We start from the raw sequence: 23,148 nt of genomic DNA on the forward strand, positions 1-23,148 counted from the left end.
TCCTGACTGCTGGTGCCTTGAGTGTTGATTGTGAAACCAAGCAAGCTGGAATTGTTAACAATCTCAGTCTCTTCTCTATCATGATGCTGCTAGTTGATCCAGTGGTGAGGCTTTTTGTTTTCTTGATGTTGAGCTTAAACTCATATTGAAGACTGCAGCCCTTTATCTTTTGCAGTGAAACCCTCAAGTCTGTAGCTTCCCTCTTTTTTCTTAGGAATCAAATAAATAGTTTGGGAACTATCTGTCAGACAAGAGGGATATCACTCATTCTGATTTTGCTGATAAGTCTCCAAAATTTCTCCTTCCTCTCTTATACCTCATATCATCACAATGAGTTAGAATTGGCTTGAGCTATGGGCAGTGGGTTTTACTCCATCTGATGCCCTGTTTCCTGATTGCAACGTGCACAGATTGTTCAGAGTTGACTGAATGGCATGTTTCCAGTGTGGTCTCAGGGGTTCTGGAGCTCAGCAGGATTAAATGTTCTGCAGTTATTATCTTTAAGTTACTGTTAAAGTTATCTTTGAATTTGTTTTGTAAGTGAAATCTGATGGCACAAAGGGGTATTCACTAGGAGTTTGGAGTCCTGGTGCAAATGCAGACTTGCCTCATTCCATTTCCCTATTGGCAGCTATCTTCCAGTCACTATTTGGGGATCCATCTATTATTCCTCTCCCTGACCCAGGTAATGGCAACTACTGTCCCTTTTCTCTGGTGCCAAAAGCCCTACTTGATCATTCATTGTCACCTCTGTGCAGCAACATTTGGTCACCTCCATGCCGGTGGTGGCCTGGTGTCAGCGTAGGCTGGGTTGAGTACCTGCCACAGAGCATGTTGAAGCGGGGAATGGTGACAGGAAGTCCTGTCTCAGACAAGCAGCTTTGTAAGTTGTAGATTTTACCCATAACTGATGTGAATGCCAAGTCTTTCAACACTTTGGGATCCCTTAGAAGTTGCTTTCTGCAGTGGGTTATGGCGGTAGGCCCTTATGAGAAGAGGTTGATGTTCTCATTCTGACACTAGGCTGCGAGGAGAAGAAATGCGTATCTGGTGGATTACACATACTCAGTCATGGGTGCTTTCAGCTGAGTTGCATGGTGATTATCCCCACATTGGAAGAAACAAATAGAAACCAAGAGGGAGGTTGAGTGAAAAACTGCAGAATTAAAAAAAAAAAATTATGGGATTTTTTTTTAATTTAGTAACTTTAATGGCACTAAATTTATATTTTTACTCTGAGACTTATAAATTATCTCTGGTAGTTGTCCTGAGTTGATTAAAGCAGATTTCAAAGTACAGGGAAACAGCATACTTTCCTTTTTTTACTAAATGTTACTCTCCAAAGGTATGTATATTCTACAGGTTTAACTCTAATGGAGGAAAAGTGACATACTCCAGTGTACATCAACTGTATGAACATCTGTTCTAGGAATGTCCAGTTTCCTCCAAGAGTTTTATCATAGTAGCTTCTTTCTTCTGCTTCTCCTTATCGTATTACATCTTACAGGCACATTTTCAAGTTGTGGACCATGAAGATGAATTAACATGAATGCAGAGGCCATTTCTGCGGTATTGCACTTGATCCCAACATCTGCAGGCTTGTGGCTAAAAGCAATCTTTAGAGAGTTACTTGGACACTAGAACTGCCCTGCCCTTAGAAAAGAGACAGAGATGTGCCTGGGAATTAACCTTCCTGGGACCAGCCTCATGGCCGTGCCAGAACTAGTACTGGAATGCAGAATCTCACCTTCTTTGCATTGATAAAGGATAGCTCTGAGGTGTAATTTACACTTCAGAGCTTCTGTCAGGATCAGGTGGAGCCTGAGACTTCATCTGAAATTGCAGTCTCACTCAGCTGCTTCTCCTTTGCTGCCCTGGTTTTTCCATTCTCTCGCTGATTCTCCTGGGATCAAGTCCTTAATCAATCACTTAACCCAACTCATTGCCTCAGGATTTTCTGCTGGGACAACCCAATGTATGACAAGAAGCATAATACCTAGCAAATTCTCTATCTCCCAGTGCAAGTGCCAATCAAATTTCAACTGTGCTTCTTTTCATTTTTGCTTGTATTGTAGTTTTCTAGACCTGTCTCTGCTAAAATAATTAGTGTTCACATATAGAATGAAGACTAAATCTATGCCACAAGGCTCTCAGGAAACAGTTTGTGCCGTGATAAGTATATTCAAATATGGCAGTTTTAGTTTAAGTTTTGGAGCCTCAAAAATGAACACTTCTAATACTAATATGAAAACTGATATATTAATAGGACGAAAATCTCAAAAGCCAAAGTTGCTGCATTTAGGACATTTGAAAAAAAAAAAAAGAAAAAAAGAACAAAACTCCATTGCATCAGTTTGGTAAATTCAAACATAGATCCACGCATTTCATGTAATAGAAGACATTGGTAGCCAGTCATAGATTTTTGCCCTTCATGTAGAAGCCTATTTCATCATACTATTTGCCTTCTCAAACTGCTCTTTGAAAAATCTGTTCTTCTCTCTACTTCCTCATTACAACTTTTAGATTTAGTTTCTCTGTAGTCAAGAGAAGAAAACTATCAAGGAAATTAATTGACACAGTGATTGTAACAATGGACTCAAGCATGGGAAAGATCAGGAGAATGGCACAGGATAATGCAAGACTTTAACCTGTTGTTCTGTAGATTTGCTGTGAGTCCTAATTGGCTTAAGCGTACCTGACAACAAGAGCAGCAACAACACGTCCAAGGTCAAGATTTAGAGTCGCTTCTAACATCTATTTTGGTCTTGTCTTTTTAATGATCCTTTTATTTCTTTATGTATGATATACTAGATGTCATCCCACAACTCATCTGGTCTTTCGTCATTAGCATTCATTGTGTCAAATCTATTCTAAACTTTAGGTGGGACAAAATCAAGGTCATTCAGAAAGTGAAGAACACTTAACATACTTCCTGTAGAAGATCAAAGAGTACAGCCTTCAATATGGATTGCATCTCAACATCAATAAAACAGAATTCTCACTGCTGGACTAATGGGCAACATCATGATAAATGGAAGAAAGATTGAGGTTGTCAATATTTTTATTTAACTTGAACTCACAATCAATACCCATACAAGGCTATTAAAAGAACCAGAATAGATGTTGCATAGGGACAAAATATCTGCTGTTAAAGACCTCTCTAAAGTGTGGGAGAACAAGGATATTTTATTTTAAGACTCAAGTGTGCCTAATTGAAGCCATGGTATTTTCAATTGCTTCCTATCCTTCTGAAGTTGAATAGTGAATAGGGATAATAGAAGACTTGTTGCCTTTGAATTGTGATATTGGAGAAGAGTTGAATTTTCCTTGGATTGCCAAAAGAACTAAAAGGCTGTCTTGGAGGAAAACCATTCTCAGAAGCAATGCTGGTGAAACTGCACCTTTGGGTATGTTGTCAGGAGGGGCAATTAACTAGAAAAAAAATCATGTTGAGAGAGGTGGAGGGTCAGACAAAGAGAGAAAATACCCGACAAAATGGGTAGATACAGTGACAGCCACAGTGGTATCCAGCATGAAAGAGACTGCAAGAATGATACAAGGTAAAGTTCAGTTCTGTTGTTTATAGGGTTGTTTTGCATCCCAGTCAACTCAGTGGCACATAACATCAGCATATCCAAAGTTATGTTATGGCTTTTGTTGTCATATTTTAATTCTCTACAGCTTCTCTTTGAACTTACAAAGATCGGTTGAAATTCTATTACATAATCGACCCCTAAACCTGTTCAGGCAATAGTCTTTCTGATAAGAATGACAGAAAAAGAATTGAGGCCTTTGAGCTGTGGTGTTGGAAAAGAGCACTGAAAATCTCATGGATGGTCAAGAAACAAGCAGATACGTCTTGGAGAAGGTGCAGCTGGATTCTCTGGAGGCAAGAATGATGAGACTTCACCTTACATATTTGGGCATGTTGCTAGGAGGTGCTATTCTTTGAAGAAGAAAATGAGATGTACTTGGCTTAATGGCACCTAACTACAATAACAAGAAGCTTGTTCTGACTTGTTAACTTTTTAACTTTTTTATCTCTTTCCACAAATATAGTCCATTTGATTTTTGTATATTTCATCAGAAAAGGTCCATAAGTGTAATCACCAGTTACATTTGGATTTTCAAAAACTAGGTGTTTACGATGAATAAAATATTGTACAAAATTGTATCATACAATTTCTTGCTTCCTTTCTCTCACCAAATCCCTATTTTCCAATTACCTATCTTTTTCTTTGTTTCCAAACTTTGAATTCCAGTCAGTCATTATTGTTAAAGCTTCTTGATTGCGTAGAATACCAAAAAGAAACTTAAAAAAAAAACCCGAACATGAAACTTATGCTTTGTTGATTATGTAAAGGCATTCAACCATGTGGATCATAATACATTACAGATAACATTGAGAAGAATGGGAATTCCAGAACACTTAATTGTGCTCACACAAGACTTGTACATAACCATGAAGCAGTTTGAACAGAACAGGGCGATACTACATGGTTTAAAATCAGGAAAGGTCTGTGTCGAAGTTGTCATCTTTCCCCTTACCTAGTATCTGTGCAATAGACTAGTTGGAGAAGCTGTACTCTATGAAGAATATGGCTTCAGGCTTGGAGGAAGAAGACTCATCAACAGCCTAACTTTATGAAGATGATACAGTATTAGTTGTCGAAAATGGAAAAAACTTGGAAGTATTTAATGACGAAGATCAAATACTGCAGCTTTCAGTATGGATAGCACCTCAACATAAAGAAAACAAAACACTTCACATCTAGATCAATAGACAAAATCATTACAAATGAGAAAAAGATTGAAGTTGTCAGGAATTTAATTTTATGTCACTCCACAATTAACACTCGTGGGAACAGCCATCAAGATATCCAGAGATGTGTTGCATTGGGGAAGTGTGCTCCCAAGGATCTCTTGAAAGTGCTGAACAATAGGGATAACAGTTTAAAGATGAAAATGAAGCAGTGCATGTTATTTTCACTCAATGTGTATCTGACAGTTGGGCAATGAACAAAAATTATCAAAGAAGAAGAGAGGCCTTTAACTTGTTGTTGGCGAAGAGCATTAAATATCTCATGGTCTGGCAAAAGAAAAATCTGTGATGAAGGAAGTATAACCAGGGAACGCCTTAGAAGCAAGGATGGTGAAACTTTGACTCACGTGCTTTGGGCTTGTTGTGAGCAAGTGCCATCCTTGGAAAAAGACATGCTGGCAAAATTAGAGGGTCAATGAAAGAGAGGTAGACATTAAATGAGATGGATTGACAAGGTGACTTCAGCAGAGCAACTTGAGCATGTCAGAGCTTGGTGCCATGAGGATGGCTCCTTTGGTTTTGATGGTATATAGGGTCACTGTTAACTGGAGTTGACTTGGTGATTCCTAAAAGCAGCGTGTGGAATACCAGGTTTGATTTCCAGCTGATGTACCTCATGTAGCTGCCATTCATTCATTAGTAGGACTTTTCTCTTGCTATGTTGCAGAACATGTTACTGCTGAACTTCTAGATTAAGATAAACTAGGTAGAAAAGCCCAGCAGTCTACTACAGTCAGCCAGTGAAAAGCTATTGGAGTATAATAATCTGGTCCAGTTATGTGTGAGGTTGTGACAAGTTAAGGCTAGACTAGGTGGCAGCTAACATTAAATTTAATGATATGATTAAAGGTTTACTTAAAGGAACCTTGAGATCACCCTTTTGGGGGCATCCGGGACGAGTAGCATAATGTAGTCTTTTACAAAGACAATACATTTTATTTTGATGAGTATCAAATGGGATTTTAAAAGCTTTCTGGAAGCCATTGAAGATGCAATTATTTGTCTCTGCCTGGCCAGAACATAGAAGTGAGAAGAAAACCAAGAATGCAGAGAGAAAATTAGTCTAAAGGTTCACATGAACCTCAGATTTTATAGGTTAGAAAACTAGATGGTGCTCAGGTGTTACCACAGACCTAAAGATATCATAGTAGAAGATTCTGGATAGAGTGTGTGAAAATGTGGAGCAAAACTCAAATCATACAAAAATACTAGGCTTACCGATCAGATAGAGAATGATGCAGCCTCCAAGGCTATCACTTAGTCACCTGTCGAACCTAGAACAAAATCCACTCCTTGGGCCCATCTTTTGCCAACCTTTAAGATGATCAGGGATTTCTGGCCTTTCCTGGTAACATGCTTAAAGTATGTTAGGTGGAATTTCACCATCCTTGATTGGTGAGTTAGAACCACTGAATTGGGTTAGCACTTACTAAATAACTAATAGGGTTAGTTTCTGCTTAACCCACTATGTCGCTTGGCCTTTCAGGTTTTTGAGCACCTTGAATTTTTAGCTCGTGGCTCTTCTCCTGGAGATATTGAAGCACAGCCTGACCCATCATTCTGTATATATTGAGTGCTGTTATAGGCATCTTAGAATATTCCCAAACTGAGAAAAAGGTCTAGTTTGAGATGAGAATAAAAAAAAAATAGTAATATTAAAAATGGGAGGGTTGGTAATGACAAGCACACTATGAATGGCATATTATGTTTGTTGTTAGGTACCATTAAGTCAGAATTGACTCGTAGCTTATCCTCCAGCATGTTTTTGGAACAGTAAATCACACCACAGGAGACTGCCCATCTTTTCCCTGTAGAGCAGCTAGCCGATTCAAACAGAAGTACAACTCCTTATCACTTCCTGTCCTAAACCACTCAATTTAAATATGAGATAATTAAAAATCTGAAAAATAAACTTTGCACCCAGATTCTTGTCATTGGAATAACTCGAACTGTTCTTGTTAGGCTTTCAAGTTGAATACAACTCATAGCAACACTGTGAACACAGATATGAACCCTTTCTTATCCCCTTCATCATATTTGCCTCCAAGGAGCATTCTGGCTGCAATTTCTCAAAGACTTACCTGTTTGTTCTTTTGGCAGTCCTTGAGATACTCAGTACTCTCCAGCATCATAGCTCAAAGGTATCAATTATTCTTCTGCCATCTTTATTCACTACCCAGCTCTTAGATGCATAACAAATGACTGAAAAGACCATGCCTTGCATCAGATGCACCCTAGTTCTCAAACTAGCATCACTGCTCCTCAATAATTTGGAGAGGTTCCTGACTGCAGACTTTTCCCTGTGCAGTATGTCTCCTGTTCTCCTAATTGCTGATACCATGTCTATTAGTCTACATCAGTGCTTTGAGTTTGGAAACAGCAGTCTTTCCCATGCTTAGAGATGCAGCCCCGGTTATTGTCAATTGTAGCCATAATCAACCTAATAATGTCAGATATGGTTCTATGGGCTTTGCACACATTAATTGGTTTAGTCATGCTATTGCTGTGAGGTACCATCAAGTGGAGTACTATTCATAGCAACTCTATGAACAGCAGATGTTAACCCTGCTTATCCTGTGCCATCTTCATCATTTCTGACACACTTGAGCCCGCCACTGTAGTCACAGTGTCAATCCATCTGGTAGAGGGTCTTCCTCTTTTCTCTGACCCTCCACCTTTTCAAGAATGATGACCCTTTCCAAGGAATAGACTCTTCTAGCAACATGCCTAGAGTACATGAGATGAAGCTTTGTCATCTTTGCCTCTGGCTGTACTTTCTATATGACATATCTATTTGATTTCTCAATAGTCCAAAGGATATTAAGTGCTCTTCTCCAAGACCACAGTTCAAAGGCATCAGTTCTTCTGCCATCCTTATTCAATTTTCAGCTCTCAGATCAGTAAGTGATTTAAAAGACCATGGCCTTAAAAAAATTTTTTTAAAAAGACCATGGCCTGAATTACGTGAACCTTAGTCCTCAAACTAACATCCTTGCACCTCAGTAATTTTGAGAGGTTCCTGACAGCAATCTTTCCCAATGCAATATGTCCCCTAATATCCTGGCTACTGGTATCAAGTTTGTTGATGATCCAAGTAAGATTAAGTCGTTGACAATAGTATTTTCTTTATCTACCATCATGTTATGTCAATTACTTGCTATGCATCAGAGAGCTGGACAATGACTAAGGATGACAGAAGAAGAAATGATGCCTTTGAGTTGTGGTGATGGAGAAGAGTCTTGAACATACCATGGACCTCCAAGAAAATGAATAGGTCTGTCTTGGGGAGGGTGAAACCAAGTTTCTCCATAAAGGCTAAAATTTGGAAGCTCTGTCTCAACAGACTTTGGACACATGGGTAGGAGGGACTAGTCCTTTCAGAACGACATCATACTTGGCAGGGTGGAGGGACAGTGCGAGAGGAAGACCCCCGAATGAGATGTATTGACACAGTAACTGGGGCAGTGGGGGTAGGTGTGTCAGGGTCAGTGAATCTGGCTCAGGACAGGGCAGGCTTCAGAGCTGTTGTACAGAGGATCACTATGAGTCACAGGAGATTGGGCAGCACATAACATCAGCAGCCACCATGATGCTACCTGTAAGTCCAGTGGTGAGAATTTTTGTTTTCTTAATGTTGAGATATCAGTTATTTGGGTTAAATTTCACACATATTTTGGAAGACTTAACTCAGTCCATCACAGTGATAAAGATACCCAATTTTATTTTCCCCCATTCACGCTGTTAGTATAAGTACGCCAAAATGTCGCAATGAGATGCTCTTATAATGCTCTTATTTGACTGTGCCTCTCACTGAGGGTACTGTTTTTCCCTTCCAGTTTTACGGGAGCCCTATACAGTCCGTGTGGAGGACCAGAAAACCATGAGAGGCAATGTTGCAGTCTTCAAGTGCATTATCCCCTCCTCGGTGGAGGCGTATATCACTGTTGTCTCATGGGAGAAAGACACTGTTTCACTTGTCTCAGGTAAGCTGTGCATCCCTGCATTTCCAGAATGCACTGCGCTCAACTTTTACATGTGTCTTTTAGGTTTCATGTATGTACTAGTCAGAATTATGAATTGGTGTATTTAAAAATGATGCTTTTTAATAAATAATAGATGCTTTACGTTGGTATATAATAGTTTGATTGATATATTCTGGTGTGTTAATTTGTTGAAAACTGATTACTTGCCCTGCTGTCAGTTATATTGCTTTTATGAGAAAAGAGTGGCTTAATTTCTCCTTATAATAATAAAGAGGTGGCAATTTTATGTCATTACTAACTTCAGTGATAACCTTATAACCGACATTGTGAAACTAAAATCTGGAAAATAGAAGCCCCCTGATTTCATGCTCTTTGCTCTTTTTAATGCCTAAAATTTATATTTTATGAATCATAATCCTTAAAGATTCCATGAAGAATATATAGTCAGCACTGAATATTTATTTGTACATAAATATTTCCTTGTCTTATTTTTGGTATCTAGAAACTGCACAATGGAAATTTAGCCTCTAGGAAACTGAGCGTCTTCATTTCTAATGACATTTAAGTTGAGTTGTTTTCTTGCTCTGTGCTATTTATGTGGAAAGGCCAAAGAAAGCACAATGCTCAATTTTCCCATTTTGCACATCATTGGATAATGGCTGTTGGCATCTCTAAAAATGTGTTGGCTGCTTTTGAGAAAAGAGTTGTGATATGCACCGCATATGGGCTAATGTGGAATACAAGTGGTTGAATTTCTTTACTGGTCTTTAATCTGTATATGTGTACACATATAGGCAAGCACATTTTCCCCCCAAGCACAGTTAATTTTTTAATATCACCAAAAATGTATCCATTTATATAAGTAACAATTCTAAGCCTCGCAATAACACATAATTTTTAAAAAAATTATCAGTTGGTTATACAGTATAGATTACTATACAGTAAAACCCAGAAACCCTTAAAAATATTCAAATAAAAGTAAAATATTTTACCTTTAAAGATTATATAATATAAGGTGTGATGGAAAGTGGAACTTCTTAAATTTATTAATATATGATTAATTAAAAACTGTTCACACTTCACTAAGTAGTAACTTCCTTGCTGTTATGCTGATTAATCATAATTTGTTAAGTTGTGGAATTCTAGAATACCAAGTGGAAGAAATGAATTATGATTGAAATTATCAGAATGGAGACTCCTTTATGTATCTGTACATCCTAATTTTCATTGTTCGATGATTTTCATCTAATTTGGAGGCAATTTTTGTTTTCTTGGTGACAGCTAGAGGAATTTGATGACAAGAGGCAAAGTGGGCAGATCTCTCCTTCATTGCCAACTATCTATAAGGACCAAATCCAGTTCTTATATAAATGCAGCTTCCCACTTCTTCATCCTTATCCCCACCTGTCCAAGCAACATACTGTCTCCAACTCTAGTCACCTGGAAATGAGTCAGAGCTCATCTCCTTTCAGATAGCTAGATAGGCAGGCACGAGCCTTCTGGCCCTCCCTGTTCTTGAGGATTCATTAATTCACTAGAATGATGAGAGAATTTTGGAGAGTGCACTGTGCTTGTGGTTATTGAATATTACCATTTAAATGGATACAAATTAAGAGACATACAGACTTAGGTTTGGGAGAATTTTCAGTGGGAGACTTCCCTGTCCCAAAGAGGGACATGCCACCTTCACCTGTCATAGTCACCGACCAGAAGACTCATCTTAGCTTCAGGCTTGAGAGTTCTTGCTGACCTCAGCGTGTGGCCATGATAGAATACATCCTACCTCCTGAGCCTGTTTCAGCAGTATCCTGTTGTTAGTCTCAGATGTTGGTACCGCTAGAAAGAACCAAGAACAAAGGACAGCTTGCTGTCTGCGACAGATTCCACAGGCTTTCCACCATTCTGAAACATTACTTTCTGACTATGGGACTTCAGGGTCTGCCTTGGCAGGGAAAGAGAGCATGGAAGAATTACAAACTGGCTCTTAATGTTTTCACTTGGAAGCTATCAGTGTCACTTCTATTCCTCTTTCATTGGATAAGACATGTCATGTAGCTCGGTCTAACTTTAGTGGGGAATTGTGTGTAGAAAGAGAGGTGAACTAGAAATCTTGACGGAAAGCATAAATATTGACTGCCAAAATGATGTGTAAATATAAATAAATGTATACATACAAATAACATATATTGTATTAAACACCATGCACACCATATCCATACATAAGTCTATAGCATATACTACATATATTACAAAACCAAAAACCAGTGTCTCTTAAGTTGTTACTAACTAAAGGTTAGTACTCTCTATTGAGTATCTGAAGCTGCAAACCCTTCTGGGAGGAGAATGCCTCATCTTTCCCCCCACAGGATGACTAGGGTCCAGTCAACCTTTTTGTTAGCAGCCCATCAAGTAATTGACTGCACCGCCAAGGCAACCTGATGTGTACTACTACACATATGTGAATATATATTATAGTCAGCTAGTCTGTGGAGAGGAAGCCCTCGTGGCCTAGTGGTAGGAAGCTGTGCTGCAATTCTAAAGGCTAGAGGTTTGAGTCCACCAACTGCTTCTCTGGAGAAGGGTGGGCAGTCTCCTCTCATGTGGTTTACTGCCTCTGACAACCTGCTGGAAGGTCAGTTTGGGGTCAGTTCCCACTCAGTAACACGTAGCAACAATAGCAGTCTGTGGACAATGACTCAAATTATACCAAAGGCTGTGTTTCTCAGGTTGTTCCAATCTAACTGTGGCTCTGTGGCAGAAATATAGAAAGTCTCTTTCTATGGGATTTATCTTTTCTGACAATATGCTACAAGATCAGCTGTAAGTTGATTCTGATTTGACAGCAATGCATTTTAGGTTTTTTGTTATAATAGGAACTATGGTGATGGTATGAGTTATATGTGGGTCTGTAAACTGAAAAGTCAGCTTTTTCAACTCTCCAGCTTCTCTATTGGAGAAAGATGGGCATTCTCCTCCCATTAAGATTTGTAGCCTTAGAAATCCAATGGAGGACTTTTTAAATTAAGAATTTTTAAAATTGGTTTGCATACAATATTAATTTACATTGTGTTTCATTCATGTACTTTGTGTTTCATACAATCATTCATATACATTATATTTTGTATATTCAATTACTATTGATCATTGCCCATTAATACCCCATCTTTTCAAGTCCTCATTGAGTCTTTTCCTATTTCTTTATTCCCTATCCAATCCACCCCCTAAAATCTGCTATCTTAGTAATCACCACCCTTCCCCTTTTCCCGGCCCCATCTCTTTATTCCTTTCTCCTTCTGGTCATTTATACACATCTTACAAGTTATTCTATTTTTACAATAAAGGTATTATGCAGTATTTGTCCTTATCCACTACTTGGAATATACCCTGAGAAAATGAAAACTGAGGCACAAACGGAGATTTCTATGCCACTGTTCATAGTAGCATTATTCACCATAGCAAGAACATGAAAACAGCCCAAATGTCCAACCAAAATTGAATGGATTGAGAAATTATGGTACATTCACATGATGGAATACTATACAGCACACAGGAGCAATGATTCTGTAAATTATTACCTAACTTGAGAGAGACGGGAGAGCATTATGCTGAGTGATCTAACTCAGTCCCACAAGGACAAACTTTGTATAAAACCACTGTTGTAGAATGAGTATAGGGATACGGGGGGGTGTGGGGGAGGGGTATAGAAGCAGAGGGATGAGGATGTGCCAGGGGTTGGGGATTAATCATGGAGTTGTACAATTTGATGGGTTGGGGTGAGGGAAATCAGAAGAATATGTTCTCAAAAACAATGTATTAGAATGTTTTAAATAAACTAGTATTTTTTTAAAAAGCAAATCAACAACAAAACCACCACCAAGCCTGAGTTAGTTCAATCAGCATAATACTCTCCAGACTCTCTTATGTTGTATAGTATTTTACAAAATCGTTGGTCCTTAGTGCTATAGAATATTCCTCCATACAGTGAATGTCCCACGATCTCTCAATCCATTTCGTTTGTTGATGGGCATTGAGTTGTTTCCATATTTTGCTATTGTGGATAATCCTACTTATAAACATAGGTGCACATATTTTTGTTCATATCTCAGTTCTAATTTCCTTGGGGTATGTTTATAGCAGTGCAATAGCTGGTTCATATGAGATTTCTATGTTCAGTTATTTTAGGAAATTCCAGACTGCTTTCCAGAGTGGTTGTGCCATTCTTCAATCTCACCAACATTGTATGAAAGTTTCCATCCTCTCCAACATTTATTGCTTGCCATCCTGTTAAACTTTGCTGCTGCTACTGGGGTGAGATGCGATCCCTTTTTTTTTTGCTTTGATTTGCCTCTCTTGTATTGCCAATGAGTTTGAGTATTTCTTCATGTGCCTGTTGGCCATCTGAATGTCTTCTTCTGTGAGAAGTCTTTTCTTATCTTTTTGTCAGGGTTCCTTTAAGTTAGAATCAATTCAGTCAATTTGGTTTTCATTATACATGTAAATGTGATAATAGATACCCATGGTGGACAGTGTTTGGTGGAGCTCCCAGATTAAAACAGGCTTGGAAGCAGGAGTGGCATCCACTTCTGAAATAGCTTGTCTCTGAAAACTCTATGAACTTGGAGAAACAATGAAAGTTGTGAAAGTATTCAGGTCTTTTGTTCATAGAGTCGCTATGAGTTGTCTAAGACTCGACAGCACTTAACAACAACAACAACAACATGTATAATACAACATATATTTTATAATCCATGTGTTTTTATGTGTTCTAGACTATTTTGATTAGTGACAGGTATACTTAAACACAATTTTATCTCTTGAAATCTGCATGAATTGGATTTTGTTGTTTCTTCCTGTATGAACCTAACTAAATAAAATTAGAAAGTTCTTATACCTGGTGAGTGAAGAAAAGATGCTTACATATAGAATGAAGAGTTTCTACTTTGCTGTAGATTTTTCATCAGAATTGATAAATCACATGATTTTCCTCAGTTCTGCCTTTGACTTCATCCTTTGGAAATAAATTTTTAAAGCAACATGTACTACATATAAGCATGTACACTTAACTTTTCATTCTTTTTTTTTAATTTAGTTTATTTTTCATTTCAATGAACATCTACAGAGATTTTGGAATTCCATTCATTCACCCATTCTTGACCAATGTATGTAGAAAAAAAATACATTTTGGACTTTGAATGTATTAAGGGATACATTGATCTTACGTTTTTGTTTCTATCAAATAAGCCAGTTAACAAGTACAAGATATTCCTAAAATGCCCTATACAGCAAAGAAAAAAAGCAGCCTAGTAGTTGTCATCTTCAGAAATGTTAGCCTAAGATAAATATTGTTGTTGTTGATGTTATGTACTGTCGAGTTGCTTGTGGCTCATAACAATCCTTTGTACAACAGCCCTAAATCCTGCCCTATCCTGTACCAATCTTATTATCTCAGACACACCTACCCACATTATCCCAGTCACTGAATCAATCCATCTCATCGAGGGTCTTCCTCTCTTGCACTCTCCCACCACCCTCCCAAGCATGATGTTCCTCTGCAAGGACATATTCCTCCTTACAACATGCCCAGATATGCCAGATGAAGCCTCAGAATCCTTGCCTCCAAGGAACAGCCTGGTTACACTATATCCAGGACAACCTTGTTTGTTCTCCTTGCAGTCCAAGGTGTTTCATACTCTTCTCCAGCACCACAGTTCAAAGGTATCAATTCTCCTTATATCAACCCTAGTCATGGTCCAGCTCTCTGATGCATAGAAAGTAATTGTGAAGGCTGTGGCCTAGATCAGGTGCACTTTAGTCTCTAGACTGACATCATTGCTCTTCAGTACTTTTAGATATATCTCTGACAGCTGATTTTTCCAATATGATCTGTATTTTAATTTCCTGGCTGCTAGTACCAAACATGTTGATTGTGGAACAAGCAAACTAAAGTTGTTAACAATATCAGTCTCTTCACCATCTATCATAATGCTGCCAATTGGTGCAGTAGTGAAAATCCTTGTTTTCTTGATATCGAGCTTCAGTCCATATTGAAGACCGCAGTCCTTGATCTTCTGCAGCAAGTTCTTCAGGTTCTACTCAGTTTCAGCAAGCAAGGTTGTGTCATCTGCATAATGCAGGTTATTGATGAGTGTTGGCTGTAATTAAAATTAACTTTGCAGGTGAGTGTTCCCAGGCAGGTTTATGACCTGTGGGAGGAAAATTCTGGGAATTAGGCCTTCTGAGGTGACTTCCTATCACTCACTTGTAGTGTCTGAAATCTGTTTCCTCTACCTGAGCCTGAGCTCACCCATCAGGACTGCCAAAATATCCCCAGGAAAGGTCCCGGAGCCCTAGAGGTAACAAGCAAGGCTGAAAACACTCTATGTCTTAATAAATAAGCCAGTTCTTGGTGATTTAAGTGAAGACAGGTCATATTTTTCTCTGAGTGCTGGATGCTCCCCATTGCTACAAACATTTGCCATAAAATTGATTCTGACTCATGATAACCCCTCATGTTCAGAGTATGGCTTCTCTGTAGGATTTTTAGTGGATGGTTTTTCTGAAGCAAAAGACTATGGCTTTTTTGATAGAAGCTTCTATATGGCTTCAAACCAGCCACCTTGCCATGGGTAACAGCATGTCTAATTTTACTACCCAAGATGGGGACTCTGGATACAGTGGAGAACCCCAGAAAGCACATGGGCCCTTGAGCACACAAGAACACTGCTTTGTTCTCGTCCTCTAAATGCTAGATGTACTTTCTAAACTATCAGTAACTGAGCATTGTTGTAACTGCTTGTTGAACTAGTTTAGATTAATTAATTGGCAGTGGCCATCACCCTACCTCGTTCTTCCCACAATACCGAGTCGTCTGGCCTGCAGTGAGGCTGGCTGGGAAATGTGTCCCAGGGAACCTCCCTTCTCTGCACACATCACTTACTTTAGATGCTGATTCTCTCCATGGAGAAAAGCAATTAACTAAATCAGCCATGAAAATAAGCCTGTGTAAGGATCCTAATGTAATAAGTGGGGAGCGGGGAATAGATGGAAGAGGTACTGGTGACTGACCTTAGAAAGCTGGAGGCTAATGGAAGTCAAGAGAGGGCCCTAAAGGATGTTAAAAAAGCCATGACCCTCTGCACCTACTGCAGGAGCTCCTCACAGAAGCTGCCGGTGTACTGTGCACCGAGTGTGCAGTGTATCTGTCGGCTGTGGCTGGTGCTTGGGATCCATCACTCCCCGCTCCAGAATCAGCAGCATCTTCAGGAGAGACCAAAGGAGCAACGACGTATTTTTTAATACGTGAAAACTGGACACATGAAAATCATTCAGGCCAGAGATTTTTTGGAAATCTTAATTAAGGTGATGGTATTGGCCATATTGGATTCCCTATCTGGTGCAAACAATTAACTTATTTCAGGCCTAACTGGCATGTTATAACGGGTCAAGTTCATCAAAAAGTTCCTCCAGAGAAATAGGTAGTAATCTGCTTCTCTAACAAACGGAGTAAAACCCAAGAAGATCCTGTGGCACACAGTTTTGTTCTAGAACTCCTGGCCTGGCTATGAGTCAGAATTGACTCAAAGGGTGCACAGAAGCGATGGTTTCTGGGACCCATTTCCCAGCCAAGCTCCCTGCAGGCCAGATGATGCTTGGTCCTTGAAGAGCAAAGTAGGGTGATGACCATTGCCAATTATTGAGTCTTAACAACTGGTACTGGTTATTGGTTTCCTAGAGATTCCCTCTCAATTTTCAAAGATGGAATGAAAATTTTAGGGTATTCCTTCAGAAAGAAACATTTTTTTTTTCCCTATCAGCAAGTATTACTTATTTCCTCTCACCTTGCTTATCTAGAAGGTAAGGAGTTGCACTGCTGACCCCAAAGGCAGGACATTCAAATCCACCAGCTACTCTGAGAAGAAAGACAGGCAGTCTTCCATGCAATTTCCAGTTTCTGAAAACTCAGTGGAGGGTCAGTTATGAGTCATTTCTGACTCCCTGCCAATAAAAGATTTTGGTTGAGAAAAATCAAATGAGTAGGTTTTTTCTCCTTGGGATAGACAGCAGGACCCTGTGCCTGCCTCGGTATTAACATGAGCTACGTAAGCTTTCATTAGCCTTTCAGACAGCTGCTCTCATTAGCTTATTACACATTAGGTCAAGCATTGAATTTTTTCCAAGGAAATTTTCAGTTGGGTAAAATATAGAGTCAAAAATTGAGATGCTCCTTTTATTATGAGGTTCTCAGGTTACTAATATCACTGACATTGATGAGTTATTTTAAGGGACCACAGGGGTGGGGAAGGGATGGCCTAAATGTGTGTTGCTCTTGTTGTTATGTGCCGTTGAGTCATTTGCACTCATAGCAACCCTATGAGCAACAGCTCAGAACCCTGCTTTATCTTGAGCCAATGTCATTGTCTCTGACACACCCACCCCTAGTACCCTAGTCCCTGAGTCAATCCATCTCATGCAGGGTCTTCCTCTCTTGCACTGTCACTCTACCCTCCCAAGCACGATAGCCCTCTGCAAGGACTGGACCCTCTTTGCAATTAAGTATGTCAGATGGAGCTTCAAAATCCTTGCCTCCAAGAAGCGGGCTGGTTTCACTCTCTCCAGGATGAAACTGCTTGTCTCTGAGAAGTCCATGGTATGTTCAGTCCTCTGCTTCAGCACCACAACTCCAAGGCCTTGATCTTATTCTGTTGTTGCTGTCAAGTCAGCTCTGACTCATGGTGACCTTATATTATGACATGAAATGTTAATTGGTCCTGCACTATTGTCATTACTGCTTGTATCTTGAGTCAGTGCTTGAAGCTATTGTGTCAATCCATCTCATTGAGAGGTCCCTTCATCTTCACTAACTCTAAACTTGACCAACATTATGTATTCTTCTAGCAATTGTTCTTTCCTGGTTTTGAATTATATGTCCAAAGTAAGCTAGAAAAAGAAAATCACTGTCTCATCATGCTTGTTTCTAAAGAGTATTCTGGTTGTAAGAGTCTCACGATTCCGTCAATGACTCTTAAGTACTGACTGTTCTATGTCTTCTCCTTTGATATTTGCCTTGATATTTCTCCTGAACCACAAAGCACCCCATGTTTGGCTTTCCCTATCCTGGCACAGTATATAGGAGAAAGCTGATAAATGTGAAGACAGAAGCCATCTAAGGGACAGACTCCTACAATGCCTTCTATTGGCTTAATCAGTGTGGTAGATGGTGATCCACGACTTGTGTCCTAATTCATCTGAACCAGGAAAAGCAACAGTCATGATGCCTATATGAATTTTTAAAATATCTTCTAATTCTATGTTCCTAAGCAACAATAAAAAGCTTTTAAGATAACAGAACATTAATGTAACTTGCCCAAAATTGAGTGCCTTTGATGGCTGCTGCTGTTAGTTATTGCTAAGTCATTTCTGCCACAGGAGACTTTGTATACAACCAAACAAAGTGTTGCTTGGGTTTGAGCCATCTTGAAGATCAACTCAAGTCCCTGGTGGCCACAATGTCTTTAGTGCCTTCCAACACAGGAAGCTTATCTTCCAGCACCATATAAAAAAATATTCTCTTGTGATCCATACAGTTCCCACTGACTAATTTTCAGAAGTAGATAGTAAGAGATAGTAGAGGTGTGCTGTTGGCGGTATTGCTGATGCTGAGATACAGAAGATGCCATCCTGGAATAGCACTTTCATAGCATTTTTATATTAGGGTTTCGTTTAAAAAGCCTATTGTGCATTTCTCCTTATTAGGGCGGCCAGCATTTAAAGAACCCAGCTTTCCGTTTCTGTTTCTTCTGATAAAATTCTAAAATTCTCACTGGGGTTTTAGCTACATTAACATCAAAGACACAGCCCAAGGGTAACCGGATTTGGAAAATGGAAAAAGCAAACATTTTACTATTCCCAGAGCCTTTGCCTCCCTCTTTAGCTGAGGCCCAATTTTCTGTTGCACTATTTCCCATCTGAATATGTCTATTAGTGCAGACTCAAGGAGAATTTTATCTCTTAGGATCAGTGATTTCCAGTCCAGAAATGATTATATTATTCCAGTGTGTTGGGTACAAATGAACAAGCTTCTGTGCACATTAAATATCAAAGGACATACACCTAGCATTTTGCATGAAATATCTGTTGTTGTTCTTCGATGCCATACATAGTAAGGTTTGGTCATTGAAGATACCACAGGACTTGGGTTTTAAGCAGCTTAATGGACCAGGGTTTGACAAGAGAAGACATCTGGTCCTTTAAGGAGCCCAAGGGAGGAGTTACCATGGAGACACTACTGTAATTATGCTGTGGGGGGGTTTGAGGGGAAAATGCTACAGGAACTTACACCTGTGATTGATTTTATCTGGGGCAATGGGAAAGAGGGTTTTGTAAAAACAGTCATTACTTAAGGAAATATTTGTTTTCTTTTAAAGATGGAGAAAATAAATTATAGATGGGAAAACAAAACAAAACAAGAAGACAATTCTTCAAGACAATTTCTAGTCCTATTTTTATTGGTTACTGAGACCAGATTCAGCAAGGTTTTCTCTTAAATATATGTCTGTAAAACTTAATCAAAGAACTAAATGGATGCGTTTTTTCCCCCCTGCTTAGAAGTGGAAGAATAGTCCAGATTGTTCTTGAAAGGAGTGTTATTCTGTGGTCAGTCTGTATCAGTATTTGTGTACCATGTGACTGTATCATATGCCTCCATCAGTCACTTTCTCTTTTCACGAGCACTTGCATTTCCATTCTCCTGCTCGTAACTGAGCATCCAGCACAGTCTGCTGTATAGAGGCTTAGATTACTATGGCAGCAAGCAAAGCTCAGTTCTGCCTCAAGTTTCTTTTATACATAGAATTTATAGAAAGCTTAGTTCTCCTGAAAAAGTCATTTAAAAACACTTTATTTAAAAAATTACCTTTGATTTTAAAGTTACCCAGAACTTAGATAAAGTGAGCTCTGATGACTTAGTGGCAAGGAGTTGCACTACTAACTCAAAAGAACATAGTTTGAATCTACTAGTTGCTGCCCAGGAGAAAGATGAACCATCTCCTGCCAAGTGATTTCCTGCTCCTGAAAACCCACTGAAGGGTCAGCTATGAGTTGGTTCTCACTGGATGATACACAAGAAACAGAGACATAAGGAAGCATTTTTATTTTTTTTATGCCCATCAAAAAGAATATTTGTCTATGTGCCTGTCATTGTTCCAGGACCATGTTATTTTTGTTATTACCACTGTGTAATGGATTTTGAGGTCAGGGAGTCCTGTGCCTCCCACTTCATCAGAAGTGCTTTTCTTATTCAGAGTCTCTTTCCTTTTCAAATAAGCTTTACAATTTCCCTTTCTATCTCCTTGATTAGTGAATTTAGTATCTGTATTGGGCTTGCATTGAACATGTAGTTTGTTTTCAGTAGGATTGTTATTTTCAGTCTCATGAGTCTTGTCTTGCTATCCATGAACAGAGAACATTTTCCCATTTATTTAGATCTGTTATTGTTTCTTGCAGAAATATTCTGTAGTTTTCTTTGTACAGGTCTTTTGTGAACTGAGGCACAAACAGAGCTTTGTATATCATTGATTTTAGCAGCATTATTCACGATCACTAGAACATGGAAACAGCCCAGATGTCTAACCACAATTGAATGGACTGAGAAATTGTGTTATAATCACGTAATGTAATACTATGCAGCACTCAGGAGCAATGATTTTGAAAACTACTATGTAACTTGGGAGAGACTGGAAAGCATTATGCTGAGTGAACTAACTCAGTCTCCTAAGGACAAATTGTACATAAGATCATTATTGTAAAAAATAGAAGGACAGCTAGTAAAACATGTATGAGGATCCAAAGGAGGAAGGAGTAGGAGAAGAGGGTTGGGTATGGGTAGGGGCGAAATCACAGAGTTACACAATTTGGTGGGTGGTGGGAGAGGTGAAGGAAATGAGAAAGATCCTGAAGGGACATAAACAGACAAATGGTGGACACAGTCCCATGGTGACTGATTTTAGGAAACATAATTCATGGGAATAATTGTATGTGAAGGATAGTATGAAACACAATGTACATGAAATTTGTAAGCAAAGTAATATAAGATAAAAATTTTTAAAAAGGATATTTATTATCTCTGACAGAACTTATATTTTAATATTTATTTATTTATCTGCTATCATGTGTGCATGTGTGTATTGATTTTTGACAAGGGAGGCCCTCATTTGAAACAGAGGAATTTCTACATAGGAGAAGGAGATACAGAGAAGTCTGGAATTCCCAGGTAGAAGAGACAAATTTTTTTAGCTGTGCTGTAATTTTAAGGAGTGAAATCACTAAGAAATGTGTTCTATATGAAAGGTTTCAAGAATGATTTAGGCCTCTGTCTTTTATAAAGCCATTGATTTGATTATAGTTTTGCCATTTAAGTGTATTATTCACCAAATTAGCTTTTCCATGTTACTCCACTGCCACCTGAGAGTAATTAAACACTGGTTGTTTATAGATTTGGAGGAAGTCTGGGTGACACTGAGAAGGAAGGTTATGGTAGAAGTGTAGCACAAGCCTCCTGTTCCAAAAATAATCTGCTAATGAGGTCCTCAAAGATCAGTAGTAAACAGAGAATGTACTAAGCGTTGGCTTTCACAAGATGACAAATTCTTATTCTGAAATTGGAAATAGTACATAATACAGACCTAGCAGGAAAAAATGTTTTCCCTTTTGAACCACTTGAGGAGAGATACAGAAACCAAATGAAAAGAAGCAAAAACCAAAACCATTGTCGCAAAGTCCGTTCTGACTCAAAGTGACCTTGTGTGCTGCAGAATTAGAACTACTCCATAGATTTTCTTTGCTATAATCTTTGCAAAAGTAGATAGATGACTGGACCCTTTTTCATGGTAGCAATGTATGAATTTGTATTCTCTGGTATCTCCAGGATCACTCCAGTTTCTGTGGCTCATAGGAAGACTTAGAGCATAGTTATACTCATGATCTTGGTGTTGTTAAATGCCATTGATTGGCTTGTAACTCATAGCTACCCTCGGCACAGTAACGCTGAACCCTTTCCTACCCTGAGCCAGTCTCACTACTCTGACACTACTAGCCCCTTTTCCATAGTTACTGTGCCAATATATCTCATCTAGGGTCTTCCTCTCCTATGCGGTCCCTCAATCTCCCCCTGCGTGATGCCCTTCCTGGACTGATCTCTCTTGGCAACATACCTTGAACTCCTGAGATAACGGGTACAGGACAAAGATAACAAGAAGAAAATGCAGATGGAGTGAAGTGTGAGCTCCTGGGGCACAAACTTCCAAAGTCCTCTCCCAGTGGAGTTACATAGAACATACTTAACACCTTCAACAAGTTGCGACAGTGTGTATAAAAGGTTGTCGTCTACCAAGGAAGCTCATTAAAGGCAAGATGTCCAAGGTTTTACTGGGAGCTGACATATAGAAACATTGACTACCATGTACTCAGATTCCAGAGGGAACACTGCCCCAGAGGAAAGCAGATGTTCAGTATAACCTATACTATTTGCATACAGTTTAGGCACAGTGAACCATTTTACCAGTTAGGGAGTGACAGGAGTCTTCCCAAAATCCTAGGAAGACACCAGCCAAGAGCCAATCTTGCAAATAGGCCTTACCAAAGAGAACAGTAAAACCTATTGTTTTCAGTCCTTTTTGAGTAATGCATAATCTTTTTTACACCATAATTTCATGATGATGATTCATTTACTTTCTACAATTTTTCATTCATTCAACAATCACTTTTTGCTTATGACTGGCACCAAATGCTAGAGAAAGGAAGTAAATGCCTTGCCATGCCATGCCATGCCATGCCATGCAACTGTCTATCCAATAAGGATTTTATGGCCTCATATTTAAATATGCCCAGCTGTGAGAAGTTCACAACCTTAATTATTTTAGTGTCCCCAAACACATTGACCCAGATTATTTCCTTTCTTCATCTAAGTGTAAATATAGTTTTCATCTCATGTTGAGTTACATAGGATCTTCCACCTACTCCCCTCTTTCCCTCTAACGATTGATACTTTCTAGACATAAGAAACAGATGTTCAGTGAAGTCAATCAGATGTAATTTAAACTCAAATGCACTCTCTCATCTCCTGTTTATCTGTAACTTTTCATTTCTGGAAGATTGAAGAAAATAATAGGGTCATTCACAAAAAAATAACTAGTGCCGTTAGGATTGGTGGACGATCTATCAATAATCTGCGTTATGCAGATGACACAACCTTGCTCGCTGAAACTGAGGAGGACCTCATGCACTTACTGCAGAGGGTCAAGGACTGCAACCTTCAATATGGACTGAGGCTCAATGTCAAGAAGACAA

The 23,148-nt window shown here is 39.0% G+C and overlaps 1 protein-coding gene across 1 annotated transcript in view; it reads left to right on the forward strand.

The window, feature by feature from the left end:
- The window catches only part of DSCAM (Down syndrome cell adhesion molecule), an 845,501-nt gene that overhangs the window by 61,407 nt on the left and 760,946 nt on the right, over positions 1 to 23,148 (forward strand). Inside the window, exon 3 of the mRNA XM_006886768.1 lies at positions 8,659 to 8,805. Within this exon, the coding sequence (XP_006886830.1) occupies positions 8,659 to 8,805 (147 nt within the window). The remainder of the gene's footprint in view (positions 1 to 8,658; positions 8,806 to 23,148) is intronic.

The sequence above is a fragment of the Elephantulus edwardii genome, unplaced genomic scaffold, assembly GCF_000299155.1.
Source record: "Elephantulus edwardii isolate Elephantulus edwardi_28Jun2011 unplaced genomic scaffold, EleEdw1.0 scaffold00051, whole genome shotgun sequence".
NCBI lineage: Eukaryota > Metazoa > Chordata > Mammalia > Macroscelidea > Macroscelididae > Elephantulus > Elephantulus edwardii.